The 20,208-nt window shown below is 41.1% G+C and overlaps 1 protein-coding gene and 1 pseudogene across 1 annotated transcript; one reads left to right on the forward strand and one right to left on the reverse strand.

The window, feature by feature from the left end:
- Positions 1–1,637: 1,637 nt before the first annotated feature.
- LOC138898446 (uncharacterized) lies at positions 1,638–2,867 on the reverse strand. Its single transcript, XM_070184513.1, has 3 exons — positions 2,518–2,867; positions 2,073–2,256; positions 1,638–1,952 (listed from the first exon to the last, which is right to left on the reverse strand). Exons 1-3 carry the CDS (start codon positions 2,865–2,867, stop codon positions 1,638–1,640), a joined length of 849 nt encoding a protein of 282 aa, XP_070040614.1.
- Positions 2,868–8,558: 5,691 nt separating this feature from the next.
- LOC104120237 (uncharacterized) lies at positions 8,559–19,547 on the forward strand (annotated as a pseudogene).
- Positions 19,548–20,208: the final 661 nt, after the last annotated feature.

A 20,208-nucleotide genomic window follows, 5' to 3' on the forward strand; every position in this document is an offset into this window, starting at 1 on the left:
TTCAGGAATTCTTGATTTCAAAGCATTAGCCATCATGGCCAGTTGAGGTCGACTCGATGCACTTGCCGAGGCTGGGCGCTTTTGCGTACTAGCTTGTATCAAATGAGAACCTTGTAAATTAGTCTTGCCATCCTTTCTTTGTCTTAATTTATAATAGAATTAGATCGAAAGGGATTGAAAGAAAAACAAATGACAGAATGGACAAATGAATTTAGACAAGAGGTATCCCTTTCGGGGAAAGGAAACAAGGACTTATCTGGAGTGTATACGAACTTAAATGAATATGACATGCCTCTTGATCTGGATGCTCGATCTGTGCGAACTGTCCAACTCTCAAAAATCCATCATAGTTTATACCTCAAGATTTGAGAAACCTTGCCGAGGGTTGTGTCCATGTCAATGACCAATTATCCTCTTTTTCGATCAGTGGTGCCCTTTGCGGGTTTTCACCAGCTAACCTCTCTCATTTCTCTTCTCACCATTGTCTTATAGTGCTCTTTGCGAGTTTTCACTAACGAGACTCTCTCATTTTCAATTTCTTTGCTTAACATCGCCTCACGGTGCATGTGTGGGTTTTCACCGATAAGACTCTCTCATTTTATTTCTCTCATTTGGTCGCATCAAATCCAAGTCACGGTATTCTCCAATTTTGAACATCTTTACCGATTGATCGGATCCACTGGAACAGGATTTGGGTAGAAAGAATTTGAATTGAATTACAACCTTGGAACCTTTCAGGTGAAAGCGTCACCAAACCATTATAAATTCTGCCCCAGTTTTATCTTCAGGGGAATTTAGATTTTTTATTTTTGTGTGACTGAACCCCAGAGTGAGGTTGCCTACGTATCCTTTCGGAATCAAGTCGAACGTAGTTCAAGGAAACTTTTTTTTTGACTTTCAGGTTCTGAAGAGGGTGATCAAAGAAGAGTAACCAGCTCAAAGGGTTTGCAAAGGGTTGATAGTGTTTGGGTAGCGAGAATGAAAGCCTTCTTCATCACAATCGAAGAGTATTAAGGCCGCGAAAGGGGTTAAACATAATACCTTTTAACCGCATCCGCATTGACAACTGTTTCAGGATCATTTCCTTCAATGTATCCCAAGTACAATGCCCCTTTCGGCTACGGTTTTCTTATAATGTACGGACCTTTCCAATTTGGAGCGAACTTTCCTTTTGCTTCCTCATGATGCGGGAGAATACGCCTTAGAACGAGTTGCCCCACTTCAAAGTTTCTAGGATGCACTTTCTTGTTGTAGGCGCGGGCCATTCTTTATTGGTACAATTGCCCATGACAAACCGCAGCCATCCGCTTTTCATCAATCATAGTTAATTGTTCCAGCCGGGTCTTGACCCATTCATCATCCTCGATCTCAGCTTCAACAATGATTCGAAGAGAGGGAAATTTAACTTCTGCAAGTATTACAGCTTCAGTGCCATAATCTAATAAGTAAGGCGTGGCCCCAACTGACGTGCGCACGGTTGCGCGATATCCCAATAATGCAAAAGGTAGCTTCTCATGCCACTATCTAGAACTTTGAATCATTTTCCTAAGGATCTTCTTGATGTTCTTGTTTGCCGCTTCAACGACGCCATTGGCTTTGGTTCGGTAAGGGGTAGAGTTGTGATGTGTAATTTTAAACTATTCGCATACCTCCCTCATCAAGTGACTATTCAGATTTGCAGCATTGTCTGTAATAATGGTTTTTGGAATACCAAAAAGACAAATAATGTTAGAATGCACGAAGTCCACCACTGCTTTCTTGGTGACGGCTTTGAAAGTAACTGCTTCAACCCATTTTGTGAGATAATCAATGGCAACCAGGATGAATCTGTGCCCATTTGATGCTTTCGGCTCGATTGGCAAAATGACATCCAAACCCCAAGCAACAAATAGCCAAGGTGCTGACATAGGATGCAACTCTGAAGGCGGTGCATATATCAGGTCACTGTGTATCTAACACTGATGACACTTCCGAAAAACACTGAAGCAATCCTTTTCCATGGTCATCCAGTAATACCCTGCCCGCAGGATTTTCTTTGTGAGGACATATCCTTTCATGTGGGGCCTGCACACTCCTGAAAGCACTTCGTTCATGATCTTTTCAGCTTCCTTGGCATCTACACACCTTAAAAGATTCAGATCTGGAGTTCTTTTGTACAAAACTTCTCCGCTTAGGAAGAAACTGCTGGCAAACCTTCTAATGGCTCTCTTTTGGTCTCCGCTGGCTTGCTCGGGGCATTCCTTTGTTTTCAAGAACCTTTTGATATCATGGTGCCATGGTTGAACATCTGGTTCTATTTCAACTCTTTCTCAAATTTGGATCTCCAATGGGTCAATATGGACATTGCCTGGATACGGCAGCATTGCAGCTAAGGTAGCTAGGGCATCGACTAACTCATTGTGGAATCGAGGAATATACCTGAATTCAACGGACTTGAACCGTTTGCTAAGATCTTCCACATGTTGACTGTATGGGATAAGCTTGATGTCTCGAGTTTCCCACTCACCCTAGGCTTGCCGAATGATCAAATCAGAATCTCCCATGATCAATAATTCTTCCACATCCAGATCAACTGCTATGTTCATGCCCATAATGCATGCTTCATACTCAGCAGTGTTATTCGTACAGAAGAACCAAAGCCGGGTTGTGGCCGGATAGTGCTGACCAGTGGGCGAAATCAAAATTGCCCCAATCCTGACACCTTTTGCATTTACAGCTCCATCAAAGAACATTTTCCAAGTATTGGTGTGCTCTCGAATTATTTCAACTGAGTTTACTTCCTCGTTCGGAAAGTATGTACTTAGGGGTTGGTATTCATCATCAACCGGGTTCTCAGCTAAATGATCTGCCAAGGCTTGAGCTTTCATTGTCGTGCGGGTGACATAATGTCAAACTTAGTGAGCAGGATTTGCCATTTTTCTAACATTCCGTAGGCATTGGTTTATGGAATATGTACTTCAGAGGATCTATTCTGGTAATGAGATATGTGGTATAAACCAACAAATAATGTCTAAGCTTTTGAGTGACCCAAGTTAAGGCACAACAAGTTCTTTCCAGCAAAGTGTACTTGGCTTTATAACCAATAAATTTCTTACTCAAATAGTTTATGGCTTGCTCTTTCTTCCCGGTCGCATCATGTTGTCCGAGGACACAACCAAAAGAATTCTCCAGGATCGTTGAGTACAAGAACAAAGGTCTTCCAGGCTCAGGCAGAACCAACACCAGCAGGTTTAACAAATATTCTTTGATTTTGTCAAAAGCTTCTTGACACTCATCCATCCATTTAATCACCGCGTCTTTCTTTAGCAGCTTAAATATGGACTCACATGTGGTAGTAAGCTGAGCGATGAACCTACTGATGTAATTCAACCTTCCCAGCAAACTCATGACCTCTTTCTTGGTTTTTGGAGGTGGCAGATCTCGGATAGATTTTATTTTTGTTAAATCTAACTCAATACCCCTCCAACTGACTATAAACCCCAAGAGTTTCCCAGATGGAACCCCGAATGCACATTTAGGTGGGTTCAATTTCAAGTCATACCTGTGCAGACTCTTAAAGCACTTCCTCAAATCTCGCACATGGCCTTCTTGTGTTCTGGATTTAATGATTACATCATCCACATACACCTCAATTTCCTGGTGCATCATGTTGTGGAAAGGGGCAGTCATAGCCCTCATGTAAGTTGCCTCGGCATTTTTCAGACCGAATGGCATAACCCTGTAACAATAAGTGCCCCACGGTGTGGTGAAGGCTGTATTTTTTGTGTCTTCTTCATCCATCAGAACTTGGTGATACCCAGCATAACAATCCACAAAAGACTGTATCTCATTTTTGGCACAATTGTCGTCAAGGATGTGGATGTTTGGTAATGGGAAGTTGTCCTTGTGGCTTGCTTTGTTAAAATCCCTATAGTCAACACATACTCGGATCTTCCCGTACTTCTTTGGTACTGGGACTACATTGGCCAACCATGTGGTGTATCGGACTACTCGGAATATACTAGCTTTTAATTGTTTGGCAACCTCTTCTTTAATCTTATTACTGATGTCTGTTTTGAATTTTCTTTGCTTTTGTTGGATAGGTGGACAACCGGGATAAGTTGGCAACTTGTGTACCACTAGATCGACACTTAGTCCTGGCATATCATCGTAAGACCAGGCAAACACGTCTTTAAATTCAAACAAGAGTTGGATCAATGCATCTCTAGTTTTTTCATCGGCGTGAATGCTTATCATGGTCTCTCTGATCTCTTCTGAACTGCCTAAATTAAATGGCTTAGTTTCATTTAGGTTTGGCTTAGGCTTATTCTCAAATTGTTCTAATTCTCGATTTATTTCCCTAAAAGCCTCATCTTCATCATATTCTGGTTCTTGATTCATTATTTCACCGTTAGATAGCATTTTAGGATCTGGACATGAAGTCCGCAAGCATGTCATGTTATTTAAGTTCGCATTATTAGAACTGAAAAGATAAGAAAATAGCAAAATCAAAAAGAAATAAAGGAAAAGATCTATAGATGATGAAATATTGATTTCATTTCATTGAATTTGAAGATAGGAATGTTTACATTGAAATTAAAAGACAACAAAATAAATATAACATTCGAGTTACACCCTGAAATAACTCGGAATGCAGAAATGGTGGCAAGACTGAACTACCGGAATTCCCGCCTGACAGGGAATGGAGTAGCCTACCAATTTTGAAGTTTAGCATTTGGCCCCATGTATTTCACCTCAGCAGTGCTTGAGCCTTTCCCCGGTTGGACCATGTGGGCTTCGTACAACATTTGCCTCATTGCCTCACAGATGTCCTCAATTTCTTCCGCCGTGAAGGCCTCTTCTTTTTCTTCTTCTTCTTCTATATACCTTGGCTTAACAAATGACTTGGCGAGATGCAGGACTGGCTGAGGCAGGACCCATCCATTTTTCTTACGTTCATCGGCCCATTTTTTGTCAGCACTGGTAGCTTGAAAACCTATGCCAAAGAACTTCTTGTTAGCAGCCAAGGTAACGGGTTCTGTGATGCCCTATAAGGATACCCCGAGCCCTTTCCCGGGCTTGTACCCATGTTTGATCATCTCACTAGCGATCATGATTGATGCGCTTGATAAATAGGGTTGAGGACATGGGGTTCCTTCTTCGCACTGGTCGGCGACTACGATTTCAAAGGCTTGGTAGACGATGTGTTCACTTCCCTCTCTGGACTCAAGACATGGGACTAATGGGTCCCTGTAGATTGACTGTTCATCTTCTCTATGGACAACTATTTCTTGGTTTTCATGTTCGAATTTGACCATTTGATGGAGAGTAGAGGGAATGGATCCCACGGCATGGATCCATGGTCTTCCTAAGAGAAAGTTATAGGAAGTGTCCATGTCCAGAACTTGGAATGTTACTTCAAAATCTACGGGGCCAATGGTTAGGATCAAGTCAATTTCCCCTATCATATCCCTTTTGACACCGTCGAAAGCACGCACGCAAACATTGTTTGGTATGATCTTTTCTATCCCAATTTACATCCTTTGTAATGTTGATAGAGTGCAAATATCGACTCCGGACCCACCATCCAACATGACCCTTTTCACGTAATATCCTTCACACTTGACAGTCAAGTGAAGGGCCTTGTTATGGGCGGCTCCTTCTGGAGGCAAGTCATTTCGATTGAAGGAGATTTGGTTGACCTCGAAAAATCACTCTGCCATTCTTTCCAACTGTTCAATCGTGGTCTTAATTGGAACATACGCCTCATTCAGTGTCTTTAGAAGCACCTTCTGTTGTTCGTTTGACCTTATCAATAGAGACAAAAGTGAAACCTGGGAGGGAGCCTTTCTGAGTTGATCAATTACACATACTCTGAGGTTTTCATCTTCAGGAAAACTTCCTCCGCTTCTTCAGCAGTAACCAGGTTTTTGAGGGGGAACCACTTCTGCTTGGTTTTGTTCAATTCTTCTGGGTTGTGATACTTCCCAGATTGGTTTGTTTCATTTACTTCCCCCTTAACTTCCTTCCCTTTATATGTGACCATTGTCTGGTTGTAGTTCCAAGGGACGGCAGTAGGGTCTCTCATGGGATTTTGTGGCATGCGGCTGATGATCAAAGGCTCATCCAGCTAGGTGGAATGACTGGCCTCCGTGCCTCGTAAGTCCCTTTTGTTACATACATCTTTGGCACATTTGGCGAGGTTTTACTCTATTCAAATCTCTTGGGAGGGCTTAACATAAGCTGTCCCTTCCTGGAGGCTCTTGGGACGTAGAGAATGGCCTCTTTGGCAGATGTTGCCCCTGTCTCTGTTTCCCCGGCCTTTTCTGCATTTTGGGGAGTGGAATTTATCTTTTTCTCATCCCTGACTTGTTTTGCCACCGCTTTGGGTTTCTTTTCGGAATCAGCTATGGAAATTATAGCCTTTAATGCTGGGTCGAATTCTTTGTCTTCGTAGATCATCCTGATGACTGGCCCGTTGTTGTGGGCCGGTAACGGGTTGTTGGTCACGTTAGGGACTTCCTCATCCCTTAACACTACTCGCTTCTGCTCTATCGGATTCTTGACTAATCTCTTAAGGGTCCAACAATCTTCAGTGTCATGCCCTTCCGCCCCTAAGTGATAAGTGCACCTGGTACCTGGCCTATAGGATGGAGATTCCGGGTTCTGTCTGTTCGGAGGTACATGCTGTAACATGCCCATTTGGACTAATTTTGGGAAAAGGCTGGAGTAAGATTCACCAATAGGGGTGAAGTCAATTTTTCTGGGTGGTTCACGGGGATGAGTGTTATATTGGTAATTGTTCTGAGGTGGACGGGGATTATACGGAGCTTGGTGAGGAGGGTTATTTCTTAGAGGTGGAGCTCTATTTTGGTTGTAATGCTGCTGTGGCCTGGTATATGGTTAGGCGTTCATTACTGCATAGGAATGAGGGGCCATAGCATAGGCTGCATCCTAGTGGGGGTAATAATGCCGCGAGGTCCTGGAAGATGGACCAGAATAATCCCGGGGTCGCCGAGAATTTCTCAAGCTTGAAGCCATCATGGCTCCCTCTTCCTTTTTCTTCCGGCTGGTTAAAACTCCCGAGCCGCTGTGAATGGCTTGGGAAGTGACTCTTAAAGCTGATTGACTTAAGATGAGGCCTGATTTTAGGCCGTTCTCTACCATTTCTCCAATTTTGATGGCCTCCGCGAACAGTTTGCCTATGGAAGACATCATGTTTTGGAAATAATCGGCCTCTTGGGCCTGTAAGAAGACACTGACCATCTCGGTCTCATCCATCGAGGGTTTTACCCTGGCCACTTGTTCATGCCATTTGATAGCGTATTCTCGGAAGCTTTCCGAGGCTTTCTTTTTGAGGTTGGTCAAAGAATTTCTGTCCGGGGCTATATCAACATTGTATTGGAATTGCCTTACAAAATCCCGGGCTAGGTCATCCCATATATTCCAATGGGAGATGTCTTGGTCCATATACTACTCAGAAGTAATTCCGGTGAGGCTCTCTCTGAAATAGGCCATTAACAACTTCTCTTTTCCATCAATGCCCCTCAACTGGTTACAATATCTCTTTAAGTGAGCAATCGGGTCTCCATGCCCGTCATATCTTTCGAACTTTGGCGTTTTAAAGCCAATGGGTAAATGCACGTGAGGGAGCATGCATAGATCAACATATGAAATGCTCTTTTGGACACTTAGGCTCTGCATATTCTTGAGGCTTTGCTCGATGCTTTTCATTTTTCATGCTATCTTCTCTTTTTCAGGATTTCTCGCGGCTTTCTCATATTCTATGGGAGACTCAAATTGTGGGTGCTGAGGATAGGAATTTGGGGTAACCCGAGCGGTGTCCAATTGGAATTGGGGAGCTTGGAAAGTAAAAGTTGATGGTTCGAAGGTTTGTTGCGGCAGTGTTGGTTGTGCCATGCTAGAGGCTGGGGGTGCTGTGAACACTGTAGATGATATTCCTGAAGATGGTGCCTGGGGGCGAACCTCAGAAGGCATACTAGTGAAGTTGGTTGACATGGTGGGGTACCCAAATGGGATGAATGGGTTGGTCACTGGGATAGGGACATTGGTGGTTCCTCCCGTCCTGGGGAGCAATTCAGGGAATCCAGGGATAATATTGGGTGGTTCCTTGCCATTGGACCATGCGTCCCACATTTCTAGCATAGGACATCGTAGCCTTTTATTTTCCTCAGCAACTGCTGACTCTGACTGCGGGATAGCCGATATCGGGCTATCCTCGGGCTCAATGATGGATAAATGACTTTCTGAGGCCATGGCAATACTTCCCTTAGATCTCGTGAAATAAGGGTGTGAGGCCAGATTACCACCACAAAACCAACCACCTAGAAATAGAACCTGTTCTTTTAGAGCACACACAACAAATCGGTTAGTTCGAGACTTTTAACACATAGGGAATCACATATTGGGGGATGCAATGCACCTAAACAGTTAAATGTTTTCCTAAATGTTTTGCAACGGCTGTGTGTTTCATCCCAGCTTTATTGTCTCTCTCTTTTGCTTTCTTAACCACTTTCTTTAGGGCTATGATCGAATCCTATGTGGATTGCTTACGTATCATGACGCTGCATGAATCAGATCATTACGTATTTCAGGGACAGGTATGAAGTGACAAAGCATATTTTTTTCATTTCATTAACAAAGATATCTCTTCTTTTTTTGTTTTGTTTTTTCATTACAGGGAATTAAAGTACTGACGACTATAAAGGAAAACAATGCAGACTCAAAATAAACGACAAAACAATTTTGAACAAAACTCTAGAAAGTAGTAAAGTACAGACTCGAAAACTGGAAAGTCAAAAGTACATGAGAGCCTCTACTGGTCTTCTTGGAGCCTGTGGGGCATTAGCTGGTCTTTGCGCGGGCCTTCGCGCAATGTCTTCTTGAAGACGGTCTAAGTCATCCATTACCTGCTGGAAGAAGGTCATCATAGAAGCGAAAAACATGGACCTAGTCATGTCTTCACACTCATGACATTTCATCACGCATATTCAGCTATCTCCTTAATCCTGGTTCTGATAACTCCTTTCTCTAGAAGCAGACGCCCAATTTACTATGCCCGGGCTTTCAACACTTATGCGGTGGTATTGTTTTGGTCTTGTAGCTGTTGGCAAGACCAAAACAATACCACATGTATTGCGTAGCAGTGCTCCTTTTCTGTCTTAAAATCTTTGGTTTGCTGGACCATTTTATTCCCAAGGGCAAACAACTTTCCTTTAGAACTGTTATTTCTTTGCCATATTTTTGTCTCACATGGTTCGCATGTTCTTCTGCTCCTTTGGCCAACTTTATTTGAGCATTTAGCAAATCTTTTTCGGCCTTTATCAAGTCAGCTGCATAGTTGTGTACCTTCATTCTTAAGTTACTATTTTTTCATATCTCTCGCTCCTTACAGGCATTTCGGCGACTATCCTCATGTCCGGAGTTAGGCTCGGAGTGCCTCGTTCTCTCGGGTCAATTTTCTCTTTTCACCTTCGGTTACCTGTGCCTGTAAGTCATTGTTAAATGCGAGGTTCCTTATTTTTTCCTCTAAGGCATGGGTGGTGGCTTGATATTTCTTTTCCTTTTGTCCCTAGGACAAACTCTCTCGTTCTTTGTCATCAAAAGCCTAAATATGAGGCCTTTTGGCGGGCCTTTTAGGCTCGGGCTCTGGCTCATCATTAATGCAGTTTCTTCTTTCGAACCATGTGGCATAGCCCGGATCTACTTCACCTCTTGCCAGATCGGGCACTTGGGTATCCTCTTTCAAGTATCGGCAACCATTCCAGATTTGTTGGATTAAAGCCTCGGGAAGTGGGGCTTCGGGGTATAGCTCAATAACTTGGACACTCAAATCTTCATCCTCAGGCACCACTTGATATCTTACCGATTGTCTTAGAACCTTTTGTGGTGCATATGGTTGGACACTTCTCAAGCCTATCAATAGCAAATAGTTCTTTGTGGCTGTCATGTATATGACTTCCCTCACTGGGAGCCATCCTAAAGTCCACTCAATCTGATTCGCCTTTAAAGTTCTTAAGTGGGCGATCCAAGCTTTAACCCCTTTCGAAGAGTTGTAATCTTTTACCCTCTCCTCAAAACTCTCAATGAAGTTGCTCTTGCTTGGGCCGTAGCTTATAAATTTCAGATGATGGTGAAGATGTTCAATTAGCCACATTTGTAGAAGGATATTGCAACCTTCAAAGAATGTCGTCCCAGACTTACACCGTGTTAATGCCCGATAGATATCCGACAATATAAGTGGAGAAAGTGTTTGATCATCTTTGGCAGTTAGGACTTGTGAAATTCTAGCCATACGGATATCAATTGTCCCTTTTTATTTGGGAAGACCATGATGCCCGGGAATGCCACTATGAAAGCAAAGCGACGATGAATTTTCCAAGTATCTTTGCTTTGCTTGTTGTTCAACCCCTTTTCATGTGTTTCAAACCCATTTGGATGCCCATACCTGGAGTACAAGAAGTAGAAAGAGCAACATCCATCGTTTACATTGTTTTTCCTTATTTGTTTACTGATGTTCAAGATATCAAAGAACCGGCGCACAGAGGGAGGCCTCGGGAATATAAGTTGCCGATTTCTCAAATCCCGGCCGAAAGCAGTATATCCGGCTATTTCCTCCAGGGTAGGAGTGAGCTCAAAGTCCGAGAAGCGGAAGACATTGTGAACGGGATCCCAGAAGGGTACTAAAGCCTTGATCAGATCATTCCGGGGCTTAACTTTCATAATATCCGTGAGAGCACCCAAATGTTCTACTACCCAGTCTTGACCATCTTTACCCAAGTCATACCACCACATTTGAAGCTGCAGTGGAGCCTGCTCTACAACATTTAATGGCGGGTTCTAGACAGTGTTTATTTTGTACCTGTAAATGGTTATGGTTAGGGTTGACTCTAGTTCGAAAGATAGACCAGCAGACTCTTTTACAAAAACCAGTTTTCAATTTTTCAAAGGGAAATCACCTGAAGGTGGCTATTTGTGCAGTGTTGGCCAAAAATGGTCATCTTTGCAATAATGGCCCCTTCCCACTTTCAAATAAAGTTTTGAGGCCGCGGTAAGACACTTTATGGAAAAAGTGATTACTTATTGACAGACATATACGTTTTTGGCGAGAATAGCCCTTCGACGATTTAGAGGTATTCTAAGGCTATTCCAGCAAAAATGGCGCAGGACTTAACCGAAGCTGGGCCGGTTTTATTTTTTGACCAATGGACATACTTTATTTATTTGGTTGGAAAAATTGGGGTCGGTACCGATGAGATTTGCCTATGTATCTTATATCCGGTGAGAATCACACCCGCGTAGTTCGGTCAGTTTTGACACCATTGGAAAAGCATGATATTGACTTACTTTCATTTTTTTGGAAATGTATTTTCTTTTTCTCTCTCTTTTTTCAAACATTTTGGCAGAGTTTCGAGGCATTTTCAAATACCGGAATTTTCAAATCAAAGTGAAATTTCTATTCTACCTCACTCTTGGTTTTTCTGTTGTTTTTATTTCCTTAACCGGTCAACAAGCAAGTCGAAACAAATGAATGCACACGTAGCAGGTAAGATGCATCAAGATGGTCTTTTGGGTACACTTGTCCTATACGGACCCAACCCCTGTGTTGAGTCCCCTAAGTCAAATACACGTGATGCAGATAAGCGTTCCTACTAGGGATCCGGCATGAGGCTATGTTATTCTAGGTTTAAACCTGGGGTGTGTTCTAGACATGGCTTACCCAAGCGGACAGCTTGAGCCGAGGTGGGAGCGACGTACTGGGAGCACGAAAGTCTACCCGGCCTAGTGGCTGGTCCATCCTCGTTCTATTTTGTATGACCTCTAACAAAAAAGTGGGCCACGCATACGTGTGCACTATATTTTTAGAAGACTCAGAAAGGAGGCGTAAGAAGACAGTTTAATACAGTTCAAATAATATTAAAGCGATAAATGAGTGACAATTAGTACATTAGACCCACAAAATACAGTAATATCAACAATCAATAAAGCCAAGTAAAAATCATATTAACAAGCTCGAATTCTTGAACCCTGAACCAGAGATTCTGGGTTCGATCTCCAGCAGAGTCGCCAGAGCTGTCACACCTCCTTTTTTCCGATAGGATAGGGGAGTTTTTTCAATTAAAGTTACATTAATCGAAATGAGATTATTTATTTATTCCAGAGTCGCCACTTGGAATATTTAGGGTGTCCCAAGTCACCGGTTTATTTTAAATCCCAAATCGAGGAAAGTTTTGACTCCGTCTTAAAGTCTACGAAACCAGAATACTGGGTAAGGAATTCTGTTAACCCGGGAGAAGGTGTTAGGTATTCCCAGATTTTGTGGTTTTAGCATGGTCGCTTTAATCATACTTGGCTTAATCAATTGTTTAATTACGTGTTTTAGAACTTATATACATTTTATCTTTTACCGCTTTTAATTATGGCGTTTATGGATTTAATCTTTAAAATTGTGTGTAAGTCCGCTTTATTTGGGTCACTAAAATCATGTCACGCGAACGTGTACACAATTAACTGCACTTTATTACTTTAAGATTGTTTGGCCGAAATTGCACGAACGCATACTTCAATTTAATTTTGGAAGTCGTAATTATGTCATGCGAATGTGTACACAATCACAATAATAATTTAAGCCTCGCCTAAAAGCATTTCTACCAGTATTCAAATGTTAAAATCATACTCGTATCACGCGAACGTGTACACCATCACGATAGTTTGATTAAAAGCATGCCTAAAAGAAGCCTTTCCACGGATATTCATAAGTTATTCAACAATTAGCTAATTTCGGAGTAATGATTAAGCAATGAAAGTCTAATCTCGAACGTGACAAATTGCCTATGCAATAGCCAACAGCACATAAATGTCCAGTGCAAAGTACAAATATCAGTTCCCCCCATTTAGGATATCTCCCATATCAGACACCGTAGCTCATTAGGATGAGATGTTAAACATGCAATCAAGAAGCAACAAGAAATTCTCCCCCATCGGAACGGGATGGGATGGGGAAGTTGGTCTCCTTATATAGCTTGAGCAATCCTTATCAGTTAGGATTTTGGGGTTGAGTTAGACCTAATATCTATTTTTTTAACATGGTATTAGAGTCGGACCGGGTGTGCGAGAGAGGTATTAAGTGCCCCACGTTGGTTGAGGGATGAGTCATTTGTCTCTTTTTGTAATATGGCCAATATTTTGGCTAATGTAGTCCATCTCACATAAGCATATTTGCAAAGTAGACTTTGTTGGCAATATTCTTTGGGACCCAAAAGTATTGCATTGTGTGGTGGATATCATTTGCATAAGTTGTATCTTTTCTTTTACAACTAAGAGGTCAAGGATTGTTTTGCCTATGAAAGAAGAGGCAATTAGTTTATTTTAAACACACCAACAAGACTTGAATCTTCATTTCTTGTTTCTTCCTTTTCTCCTTTATCAAGGGTGTTTTGTATGAGAGTTAAGTGTTGGGAAGCACCTGTGTGGACCCTTTCTTTGGAGTGATCTTGTGAGGTTATTCCCTTAGGGTATTTGGGATTGATTAGAGTATTTACTCTAATTTTGTACTCTCTTTTATACTCTTAAAGGTATAGTAAAATTGCACTTCTCCGCTTGTGTATGTAGGTCATACTCACCGAACCACGTTAAATTGATGTCTTCTTTATATACTTTAATTGCCGTTATTATCAACTTGCATTGTCTTTGTTATTGTCATTATAACGTTGTTGGCTAAATTCCGCACTACCCGTTTTCCCGATCCTAACACTTTTTATGGTCTTGGGCAATCCTCACCTCTTAAGCTAACTTTTGGGGATGAGCTAGGCCTAAGATCCATTTATTAACAAATTCCAAATTGTGTTGAATTTTTGTCTTGATTGTTTCTAAGATTCTTGAGTAAATCATTATCCTAATGTTTCTGCTCTTGGTATGTTGTTTTTGGCATTCAGCTGGAACTGTTCATAGCTAGAGAGTCCATTTGGTTTCAGCACTAATGTATGTTGAATTGGTGTATTTGACAGGTAACTTATCCAAACATGATGGAATTTTTTGAGTCTTGGAGTTGATATGGAGATGTCCGATATGTCATTTTCAGTGAGCTTGGACAACGGCCATGGTTGTGAATGGGGTAGCCGAAATGGACTCTCTGGTTTGTTTGCACAGAAAAAGAATGTCTTGAATCCATACTTTTGGAAAATGATTAGAGAAATCATCAAGTTCAAGCGGGATATAATAAGGTACCATTACATCCTTTAGCTTTACTATCAGTTACTCCCTCTATTTCAATTTAGATGACACAATTTTCTTATTAGTCCGTTCCAAAAAGAATGACACATTTCTAGAATTGGAAATAATTTAACTTTATACTGTTCATTTTACCCATATGAGAAGCTTTAAAACCACATAAATGACATGGCTCCATAAAGCTTTTACCAGGTGCATATCTTGCTCGGATCTTCTTCCATAATTGTACGGAACAATAGCATCGTTGGGGTAGATACACAAATCACCTTAAATGTTTTGCAGTCAAGATCCCTTCTGTCTTTGCACTCGAGGGACAATCTCCGTCCGGCCCGAGGAAACCTTTGCACACCTCCATTACCTTTTGGGAGGCCTACGCCCCATAGAAACAGTCTACCTGAGACCGTTCCTTGGCCCGGCCGGAAGGACTTCTAGTCTATTAGAATCCCCTAGAGTATTAAAATATATCTTTAGTTCATTTCATATATAACTATCACTAGTCAATATCTAATATCACATATACATGTCTTTCTTCCATAACGTAAACCAAACATTCTTAGGATCACAAGTTTCAAAAGTCCATTTTTTTCTTAAACTCTGTGCCGAGTCAAATCACCTCACCTAAATTGAAACGGATGAATAATAAATATAAATCCCTTTGATGTTGATGTTTCATTGTTAGAGCACAGAGTATTCTTTGGTTGAAAAGGACTAAATCATTCTGTTTTGCACCTGTGCTGTATTTTGTATCAAAAAAGAGTTGTCTTTAATGTAGTTTATGTTTCCGACTCCATTGCAGTTACCTTGAGGCACTTGATAACAATCCTGACATTGATCGGAACGAAACGTTAGGACATTTTATTCAGTCACATGGCTATTCGGAGTTATTTTAGAAAGCTTATCTGGTGAGACTTTCGTTCTGTCATAGTTCTTGATTTTGCTACATGCATAGGCCATTTTGTTTCATTCAAAAAATTGATCTTTCTATAAGCAATTCACAAATATGTTTTGACAGATTCCAATATGTGTTTCAATTTGGTCCTGCCGCTCGGATGGAGTAATGGACTTTTCTGCTTATTCCATTCTTTCATTCTGTCACAACCACCATCTTTTGCAGGTAGTAATGAGCATATTTTTTGTATAGCTTATAGCCAATTGCTAAATGTAGTCCATAGCAGATACTGAATTTGAATGCTTCTATATATCATTTTGATGTTTTGAGTGCTTTCATTCTTTCTTTACAGCTCTTTGGTCGCCCTCAATGGCTCACTGTTAGATGGCGATCACGTACATATGTAAACAAGGTGGTATATTATTTTCCATGTACCACAAAGTCCTAGTAATTACCAGTTATTTGCTTTCTTGAGCGATTTGTTAAGCTTCTATCGTCTTTCTGAGTTATATGATGGGTGTTCAAAGCAGGTTAAGGAGGAGCTGGAGAAGAGAGGCTGCCAATTAAAGACTAGTTGTGAAGTAAATTCTTTATCAACGAATGAAGAAGGTCCGCTTTGGTTTTAGCATTTTAAATACCTCTATTTTCTCATGTCTATTTTAAATCCCACAGTTAGGAACTACTGATGATTCTAACTGTAAAAGAAAGAGCGTTTGCAGGTTGTACTGTAGCTTGCACTGATGGTTCCAAAGACGTATGCGATGGATGCATAATGGCTGCACATGCACCAGATACTCTGAGAATGTTAGGCAAAGAGGCAGCATACGATGAAACAAGAATACTTGGTGCTTTCCAATATGTTTATAGGTACTTTCGCCTTCCTTTTCTCATTCTTTTTTACTCTTTTTTTTCCAAACAGCTCATGCTTAGACTGAAGGGGAGCCTTAGCGTAACTGGTAAAGTTGTTGTCATGTGACCAGGAGGTTACGAGTTCAAGCCGTGAAAACAACCTCTTGCAGAAATGCAGGTTAATGCTGCGTACAATAGACCCTTGTGATCTGATCCTTCCCCGGACTCCGCGCATTGTGGGAGCTTAGTGCATCGGACTGCTCTTTTTTTTTTAGTTCATGCTTAGACTGATACAGATGATGTAGTTATCTTCCTCTCAGAAATGGCCATAAATGTACGTCCATGTTAGATAAGTAGTATCTGTTACTAGGGGAAACTATAGTCAACTAACACAACTCAACCTACTAAATTTCTAAGGTTAATCTGAAAGTGTTTTCTGAAGGCAGAAATAAAGCTAGCAATACTGCCTCTGAAATTAGTGAATGAATTCTAATGAATGCCGCGTGAAGGGCAGAATATAATGTTGAAGAGAATGCATAAAAGGGCAGTCCGGTGCACTAAGCTCCCGCTATGCTCGGGTCCAGGGAAGGGCCGGACACAAGAGTCAATTGTACACAGCCTTATCCTGCATTTCTGCAAGAGGTTGTTTCCACGGCTCGAATCCGTGACCTCCTGGTCACGTGACAGCAACTCTACCAGTTACAAAGATTTTATGATATCAAAATGCACACTCATTTCTATTCCTCTACGACAGTGATATTTACCTTCATTGTGACACAAATTTCCTGCCTCGCAACCCAGCAGCATGGAATTTTCTTGGAACCATGAACGATAAAGTATGCGTGACATATTGGCTCAATATACTCCAGGTGTGCGATGCATCAGAACCATTCTAATGTTGTTCAGCGGAAAAGTCTTTCCTCTTGTTAACTGTCCTCTTGTCTTTGAAATGTATAAACCTACAGAATCTTGGTGAGACAGAGCGACCTTACTGTGTAACTCTTAATCCTCCTCACACACCTGAACATACGATGCTTAAGTGGACCACAGGCCACCCCATACCCTCAGTTGCTGCATCAATAGCTTCATCCGAGCTAGATCAAATCCAAGGAAAGAGAGGAATATGGTTTTGTGGAGCATATCAAGGTATGAATCTTTTTCTATATAGATTACGGAGTTGCTTCAAAGTGGATGTTCCTTGTAACCTCCTACAGTACACAAAGTGTATAGCTGCTTTGGCTTTCACCGGTTATTGAAGTTATATTTTTTGCAATATTTTCAGGCAATGGTTTCCATGAGGATGGACTAAAGGTAGAACTATTCCGCTAAATCTTAACAGATTTTAACTTGAAGCATGAGACATATTCCTAAGAGAACAGAAAATATTAATACACATAAAGTTTTCAGCAAAAGGAGGAAGGAAATCCATGAGCACAACACAATGTGTCAATAATAATCTACTTTTTCTCCTTCTCAGGCAGGCGCGATTGCTGCACAAGGTCTGCTTAAGAGAAACTATAGTGTCCTGAACAATCCAAAACACATGGTACCTACCTGGACAGAAACAGGAGCACGCATCCTCGTTACTAGATTTCTCAAGAGTTTCATTTCAACAGGATGCATAATGTGAGTTATAACAGTTTCACCTTGTATAGTTCTAATCCCAAAATGGTTATATCTAACAACATGGTATTTCTATCAATCCAATTTCTCATCTTACAACTGTGATGACCCAAAAGTTCATCTTATATTTTAGAACTCAAATCTGCACTCTTAAGCCTTAAAAATCTCATTTTTACCCTCCTCGATTTGCGTGCGCATTCCGGGCAGATTTCCGAAAAGTTTTGATGTTGAAAACTAATGAAAATAAGAATTTTTGCCTTAAAAGTTGATTTTAGTTGATTCGGTCAACATTTTTGGTAAACGGGCTCGGATCCGTGCTTTGATGGTCCCGGTAGGTCCGTGTCGAATTATGGGACCTGGGCGTATGCCCGGAATTGAATTCGGAGGTCCCTAACTTGAGTTATGAATTTTTGATGAAAATTAAAAGTTTGGAAATTATTTATTTTTAAGAATTGATTGATATTTGGCATTGTTAGTATCGGGTCCGTATTTTAGTTCCGGAGCCCGGTATAGGTTCATTATGATATTTAAGACATGTCTGTGAAATTTGGTGAGAAACAGAGTTGGTTTAACGTGATTCGGACGTCCAATTGAGAAGATATGAATTTTAAAGTGTTCTTGAGAATTTTATTTGATTTGGTTCTAAATTCGTAGTTCTAGGTGTTATTTTGGCGATTTGATCGCGCGAGCAAGTTCGTATGATATTTTTACACTTATGTGCATGTTTGGTTTGGAGACCCGAGGGCTCGGGTGAGTTTCGGATAGGCCACGGGATGTTTTGAACTTAGAAATTTTGCTGGTATAACTAATCTCTCAATTGCGAGATCAGGCATCGCAAATGCGAACATAACAGGGTCCACAATTGCGAGGCTTTCATGGAAATTGCAATCAGAAGCCTGGGCCAGCAGTTCTCGCATTTGCGAGGTTACCTTCACAATTGCGAAGGGAGTCTCGGAAGGGCTAGTTCGCAAATGTGAACATTTACTCGCATTTGCGAGGTTCAGTGGTCGCAAATGTGACACTTTCCTCGCATTTGCGAAGGCAGCGGGATTGTGAAGGGCATCGCAATTGCGATTGTTCCTTCGCATTTGTGAAGCTCAGGTCACAATTGCGACACCTGCAGCTGAGTAAAAGAGGGTTAGACAAGATTTTTCATTCATTCTTCATATTTTCAAAATCCAAAACCTTAAGAGGCGATTTTCCAAAGACCAAATCTTCCCCAAATCATAGGTAAGTGATTCCTCACTCTTTTCTTTCAATCTTTTACATCTTATAACAAGATTTCAAACTAGAATCTAGAATTTTTATGGTGAAATTAGGATTTTTGGGTAGAATTAAGTGGCCTTCGGAGCGAGGTAAGTGTTGTATCTAACCTTGACTTAAGGGAATTAGGAACCTTAGATTACTTGCTAAGTGAAATTCGTGTGAGCGGTGTATATGTGAGGTGACGAGTACTTATGCGTCGCCAATTTTCCTGTTTTTTATGTTTCTCAATTTTTTTTATATTGTCTCATTCCTATGCCTAATTGCGATGTGTTATGCTAGTGTTGTTCAATTTATCGCTCTTATCATGTTTACAGATTTTCTGGTGATAATTGAGTTTTTATTTCAAAGTTGAGATTGATGTTATGGAACCAAATATTGAAGTAAGGTTTGTACTTGTTATTCTATCTCCATGTTGATATTAATGCATTGTATTTTGGTAACGGAGAGTGTTAATGCACGAAGGGTGACGCAGTGCCATATTATGAGTATTAATGCACGAAGGGTGATGCCGTGCCATAGCGTGAGTGTTAATGCACGAAGGGTGCCGTGCCATATTGTGAGTGTTAATTCACGAATGGTGATGCCGTGCCATGATATGAGAGTTAATGCACGAAGGGTGATATCGTGTCGTTTCTATTTATTTTATGGTGAGATTGAGAGTAAAAGCACGAAGGGTGATGTCGTGCATTTTCCTTACTGTATTCACTATTCCTGTTGATTCATGGCATATTGACTGCTCTGGTGATCATTCTGTTGTAGTTCTTTATCTTGTGTTCCCCTCCCAACATTTTCTGTTTAGTTCTTCATTTATGTTATTTGCATATATACTGTTAAATTGTACATGTTGATTTGTAGGTGCCTTGCCTTAGCCTCGTCACTACTTCGTCGAGGTTAGGCTCGACACTTACCAGTACATGTGGTCGGTTGTACTGATACTGCACTCTGCACTTTCTGTGCAGATTTTGATACCGGCTCGGGTTGATCGAGATTTTGCTATTGGTCTGCTGTCCGGAGACTCAAGGTAGATCTGTCGGTGTTCACAGACCTTGAAGTCCCCGTCTATCTTTTCTGTTCTACTTTTTCTTTCATTGAGACAGTTGTATTTCTTTCAGACTATTACTTGTAGTAAATTCTAGCATGCTCGTGAATTGTGACTCCAGATCCGGGTGGCAGTAATTAATACAGTTTTATGATATTCTGCACTTATTATATTTCATCTTAGTTAATTATTGTTATTTACTGAATGAAAATAAGGAATTGGTTTAACGATTTTCTAACATTGGCTTGCCTAGCAAGTGAAATGTTAGGCGCCATCACGATCCCATCAGTGGTAAATTTCGGGTCGTGACAAT

The sequence above is a fragment of the Nicotiana tomentosiformis genome, chromosome 9 (genome assembly GCF_000390325.3).
Source record: "Nicotiana tomentosiformis chromosome 9, ASM39032v3, whole genome shotgun sequence".
Lineage (NCBI taxonomy): Eukaryota > Viridiplantae > Streptophyta > Magnoliopsida > Solanales > Solanaceae > Nicotiana > Nicotiana tomentosiformis.

Excerpts from the sequence above, each read along its gene's own strand:
- LOC138898446 (XM_070184513.1), bottom strand. The coding sequence starts at position 2,867 with ATGAAAGCTCAAGCCTTGGCAGATCATTTAGCTGAGAACCCGGTTGAT. Across the intron at positions 2,257-2,517 it reads GATTCTGATTTGATCATTCG|GTTCTTGAAAACAAAGGAAT; the intron begins GCAAGCCTAGGG and ends TGATATCAAAAG. Across the intron at positions 1,953-2,072 it reads TGAACGAAGTGCTTTCAGGA|ATACACAGTGACCTGATATA; the intron begins GTGTGCAGGCCC and ends CATCAGTGTTAG.